The sequence below is a fragment of the Mobula birostris genome, chromosome 18, assembly GCF_030028105.1.
Source record: "Mobula birostris isolate sMobBir1 chromosome 18, sMobBir1.hap1, whole genome shotgun sequence".
NCBI classification, from domain to species: Eukaryota; Metazoa; Chordata; class Chondrichthyes; order Myliobatiformes; family Myliobatidae; genus Mobula; species Mobula birostris.
In genome coordinates this window covers 27,444,867-27,450,866 of record NC_092387.1, presented here as the reverse complement: position 1 = coordinate 27,450,866, position 6,000 = coordinate 27,444,867, and the positions used below count along the sequence as shown (strand labels likewise).

Here is a 6,000-nt window from a genome sequence, read left to right as displayed (position 1 = left end):
ATACCACAAACGTACTCTTAGTGGTCACTTTATTAGGTACAGGAGATATTGATGGATGGAGATTAGTGTAGATCAGGCTAATGTGCATGTTGAGGTTAAGAAAGTGCATATGTTGAAAATTTCCAAAAACATTACGATAAATAAGTCCCCAGAGATATAGTATGTATTATAAGGAAAGAATGAGCACGTTTGGGCTTTTCTTATTAGAGTGAAAGGGGTAGAGTTTTTAACACAGAGAGCGGTAAATGCGTAGAACACACTGCCAGGAGTGATGGTAGAGGCAGATACATTAGGAACATTCAAGAGACGCTTAGATAGGCGCACAGCTAAAAGAGAAATGTAAGCTGCTTTACTATTCTCCCGCAGAACACGCGAACCCGCTCAGTCCTCAATTTAGCCCAATCACGTGTATCTGAGTACACCCTCCCTATTGGGCAGCTGTTGCGTCACAGCTTGCAATGAAATCCATCCTCTAGAAAATATAGTTCCTTTTAATAAAACTATACCAACCAGATCTTTGACAATTATTAACTTTATGACGTTTCAAACAAACTTAATTAATTAATGAAGTCAAAGAAAAAGTTATGCTAGATTTTTTTTGTGTGGGTTTGCCAACCGGCGAATGGATAACCGCAGCTGGTCCTCCAAGAGTGAAAAAGCTGGTCCTCCAGTGGAGTTCCGCGCCGGTTCCTTGCGCTATATGAGGAGCGGCAGAGACGGGAGGCGGGCACTTTGTCGGAGCATCTTGGCTGGCGTACGGTTAAGAGAGGTTTGTGTCGGTGAAGTAGCTCAACGGAGGTGGGGGGACTCAGGGCGGGTTGGATCGGTGTGCACCACGGGTGATGGAGCCATGGGCGGACGAGGGTGGTTGTGTCCGCGAGCCTGGCAACCGACGAGGTGACCCGACCTGATCTGGGCCAGCCGGCTCCACCCTACCGTTCCGCTTCCACCTTCACAACCAGTATCCCATTCAGTAGTTAAACTAGGTTATAAATGTTCCACCGATGTTTTAATCTGACTGTGAAGTTCTAGCTATTTTCATATCTCGATCGTAAAAGCTTTATTGCATTATAAATAATCCGTAGTTTTTTTATTATTTGTATGTAGGTCTTGCTTTTAAATTTTATTACTTTTCAGCTCGTATTCATTCTTGTTGTGACTTCATTCTTTTCTTCGTTTTAATCTGTATTTGTATTCTCCTACCCCTCTTTTGAGAGCTGCAACCTTTCTTCCTTGAAGGGCAGTCATCCTGCGGTGGGTTATTCGCACGTAGCCGAGGTTCTGGGGATTGAGATTAGCATTTTTAAAAATCCAGATGTTTTAAGAAGCTTTAAATATTTACCATATTGATCAGTTTTTTTAAAAAATTGTTATCTTATCCGGTGTTACTGTTCTCCAGTGGAAGCCACTTTTGACAGGCCTATTGTAGAATCAACTGCCCTTGAAATGTACTTAGTTACGCAGTTTTATTAAATTCGTATCAATTCGCATTTCCTTTTAGTTCGTTAGTCATATTGCTGAACCTCATTGGAGCACTTCTAGATTTTTTTTACGCCTTCACTAGAGACCAAGGTCAACTCAAGCATTGGCAGGCGGAGAATTATAGCCCGCTGCTTAGTTTAACTTAAATCTCCAGTAACCGCGATCTGCCTGAGAGGTTGGATCCCCTTTACCGATGGTGAAGGCGGCAATAATGATTCCTGGTGCCAAGCAATGTGATACCTTGGCGCCGGCGAAGCAAGACTGAAAATGAACTTTGAAATCGAATTACCCAGCCAGTTTCTTTTTTGGAGAGAGATCGTCGCTCTGACCCAATGACTTAGCTCTCTCCCAAGAAGAGAGTTTTGGTTTAAAAATGCCAGTGGTCTGCAACTCACAGGCTATGTTCCCCTGTTAAAGATTCTGCATTATTTAAAAAAGATACCTTTTGTATTTGTTGCGCATGGCTTTTGCACAATCCTAGAGAGGCCGTTATAAATCCGTTTGTGTAGGAACGCATTCCGATTACAATTCAAAGCAAGTTTGTATAACACTTTGCGTGTTTAAACGTCATTGTGAATATTGTGTAGGTGGGGCTGGCACTACCGGTACTAGGAACTGCTGCGTGGCTTTACGGTAATGCAGCCACAGACTTGTCCTAATGATCGTTGGGACCCGAGAAGCTATCGGTTCAGGGATCAGTGCAGGTTGCTGTAATTCTTTCTGTTTCTGGGGAGAGGGAAAATGGAACCTATAATTGATTACAAAGGTTGATATTTCAAAGCCGAATACTGGTAGCAGACGCCATGATGTCCATTCTCCAGGTGAAAGAAGGGGTCGGTACGAGGCAGTTTGGTGGTTTAAGAATTCGCTATTAAGAATACTGATTTGATTAAGCGCATATAATTTTGAAATGTATCGGTTGCCGTTTTTTCTTGTAAGCTTTTGAGCAATTTCCGGAATGATTCACATTTTCTCCTGTGATGTCATTGTATGATTCTTTCCAATCCCCTCACTGGGTCCGATTCTGAATGCGAGCCGGATGGCACGTACGCGATGTGCCACTGCGACGTGACTGGCACGTGGCTTGAGATGCTTCTGCAGCATTAATCTCAGCCAGTCGTTGCTTGTATTTTTTCAAAGGGTAACATAACAGTAAAATTCTGCTTGTTATCTGAAATGATAATTTTGAAAACGCTGGGGTCAAGTAGCATCTGTGAAGAGTTAGCGTTTGGGTTGGTGGCGGTTTTAAAGGGTCTGAATTAACACAGAACCGTATAACCTTGTGCCATTGTATCAACACTACTGGGAAAGCTGTTTCCAGCATCTACTGATTATTTTTTTTCTCTTCTCTCTTTCCCCCCCCCCCCCCGTGTTCCCCTAGTAATTTCCATGTGCATGTAATCGATATCTGATGGGAAAGCTGTGTTTTAAGCTGAGAACTACTTTGAATTTTGGAGCAGACCTCAAGAGTTTGTGATTTTAAAAACTACATTATTATATCTTGTATTGTCACAATAGTTATCATGGTCATTTGCCACTGAACAGGTTGCCTGGGGTTTGGGTTTATTGTGTGGTAAAGGTTTTCCCTAATCTCAGTAAATATCTTAATATGCTGTAAGAGTTTATAGTGTCTAAATGATGAAGCAACTCTGTATATTTGAGAGCTTAAAATTACTTTCATAGATAAGCAGATCACACCCTTTTTCAGAGAAAAGCATTTGGTAATCAACACAAATGCTCTTCTTGAAATCTCAGCAAAATGACTGATTTTTCTTTTATTCCTCCATACATTCTTATCTAGGCCCAATTTGAATGCATATTCATTATTTGTATTAATGTGTCATTTGGAAGCAATTCGACAATCAATAATTTGTTGATGCAGTTTCTTAATCTGTTGGATTTTTTTGTTTTGGATTTTCTTTTGAAAATGCTTGTTTGCTCTTTACCACAATTGGAAATACTCCCTTTTCTACTAACATTTTCATAACTGTCTATTTTTCAATATTTTTATTGATATTATATAAATTGCATGAATACAAATACAAAATTCATAAAGATACAAGTAAATAATACGGATAATATTACATAAGAAAACCTCGTATAAATAAAGCTCACCTTCAAAAAACCAAACGGAATGGAGGATTTGCCTTACCCAATTTTAGGTTGTATTATTGGGCAGTTAATATACAAAATATTATGTTCGGGATATATTACATTAACCATAAGAATTGCCCTATATGGGTTTCTTTAGAAGTCAACTCTATTATAAAAATTTCCATTGTTTCTTTACTTGGATTCTTGCTTCCTTTATCTTTAAATTAACTAATTGACAATGTGGTGGTTAAACATATACAGGTGTTGAGGATTTGGTTACAGTTGAGAAAACATTTTGGTTTATTGAGACTCTTCCTCTCAAGTCCCATATTTTCTAATTGTTTTTTTTAAACAATCTTTAATTGACTTATCTTTTAAAGAATGGGATAGATTGGGTATTAAACAATTTCAGGATTTGTTTGATGGAGGGAATCTCTCTTTTGTGCAACTTTCAACGAAATTTAACTTTTCCAACACTCACTTTTTTTCGATACTTACAGACTAGAGATTTTTTAAGGTCAAAATTACATACATTTCTTACAAGTCCAGACAAAAATATAATACAATTTTTAACCTGAAACCCCTTGATGACGGTTCAATATCTTACATTTATGGTCTACTGTTGGGACTGAAAAAGGCCTCTTTAGATAAAATTAAAGGAGATTGGGAAAAGGATTTACAGATTTTCATATCTGAAGAGAGCTGAAAGATTATTTTAAAATTGATTAATTCTTCTTCATTATGTGATGGTCATTCTTTATTACACTTCAAAGTGGTACCTAGAGTTCATATGTCTGAAGACAAGCGCTCTCATTTCTACACAGATATTTCCCCTTACTGTGATAGATGTACTAATGGAGTGGCCACACTAATTCATATGTTTTGGACATGTCCGAGCCTTGAAAAATTCTGGAAAGATATATTTCACACTTTCTCTGCACTTTTCAATGTCAGCTTTAAACCCAATCCTTTGACTGCCGTGTTTGGTATTGTTTAGGATAGTGCTACAAAACTGAAGCCATCTAATTTGCGGGTATTTGGCCTTTGTCTCTTATGGCCAGGAGGGCGGTCTTGCTCAAGTGGAAGGAGGCCGCCCCACCCACTCTATCTGACATTATGTTGTGCCTTGATCTAGAGAAAATTTGTTGTTCGATTTCTGATTCTAAACCTGATTTTCTAATGTTATGGGGACCCTTTCTGAATTACTTTCACAATCTTTGAACTGTTATTAAAGTATGGATCTGAGCCATTTTTAGTATAATATCATATGGTAAGGTATTGTGTTTCTTATTTTTTTTTAACCAACTAGCTCATTTTGGTAGTGGGGTAGAATTTTTTTAATAAAATAGTTATTTTTAATTTCATAATTCAATCTTTTTTCTACATGATTGATTTGGAATATGGGATACTGTGATCATATTACTGATAACCGTCTCAACTTGGTTGACTTCTGTTTTGGAGAGGAAGTAGATTTGCTGTTCATTCATTGGTGCATAACTTTGCAAATCTGTGGGCTACAAAGCTGCTGAGGGATGAATTATCAAGACTGACTCTGGCATTTAGTTTCTGTAGCCAGTATTTTAAGGGTGTTTGTAATGGAGCTACTGGTAGATAATTGGAATGTATTGAGATAGTGTGGAAGAAAATGAATTGTTAAAGTATAAATCTCAAGATAATGGTCTCCATCACCAGAACATAAGTGCGAATGAGCAAGGTTATTCTTTTGTTGACTTTGGGAATAGAGTGTAGAAGTAAATTCTGACTTCTGTATAAAGACAGCAAATGCTGGAAATTTCATCAAAATCGGGATCTGTTATTTACATGGAGTGCTGGCATAAGAAGGCAGTATTCATCAAAGACATCATCCAGGCCATGTTCTCTGATCTATTTGCATATGACAGTGGCCACGCCCTGGTACAGCTCTTTGACAGTTTGGCTCAGCCAGCTGAGGGCAGCTGGTGGGCCTCATACCCCAGTGAGATGGTGACTCTGGTGGACTGGATGGATGAGATCAACAGTGAGATATAAAGCCTAGGATGGTGGCTCTGCAACACTTTGTGGAGAATGAAAGGGCATGGTAAAGCACAGAAGAAGTAATAGTCGTTTACTGCAACCAAGCAAGACCCCAGTTTGTGACGACTACACGTACCACAAGACTCAGACTTCTGAGGTCAAGGGAATAGAACTGCCCCAGTGCAACGGCTTTTCCACTAAAAACTCTCATGTGAGAATTCCATCATTGTTGAATATTAGATTAGATTATGAGAACACTCAGTCCTCATTTATTGTCATTTAGAAATGCATGCATTAAGAAATTATACAATGTTCCTCCAGTATGATATCACAGAAACACAGGACAGACCAAGACTAAGCTGACAAAACCACATAATTATAACATATAGTTACAATAGTGCAAAGCAATAC

At 38.6% G+C, this 6,000-nt stretch overlaps 1 protein-coding gene across 3 annotated transcripts in view; it reads left to right on the top strand.

Annotated features, from left to right (window-relative positions):
- Positions 1-664: 664 nt before the first annotated feature.
- pkma (pyruvate kinase M1/2a) overlaps positions 665-6,000 on the top strand; it is a 28,437-nt gene continuing 23,101 nt past the window's right edge. For 2 of the 3 annotated variants that reach the window (XM_072282368.1, XM_072282369.1), the window contains exon 1: positions 2,104-2,186. In XM_072282368.1, coding sequence (XP_072138469.1) covers positions 2,119-2,186 — 68 coding nt within the window. In that variant the 5' untranslated portion in view covers positions 2,104-2,118. Of the gene's footprint in view, positions 770-2,103; positions 2,187-6,000 lie in introns of those variants that run through there. The other variant, XM_072282370.1, reaches the window with a different exon arrangement.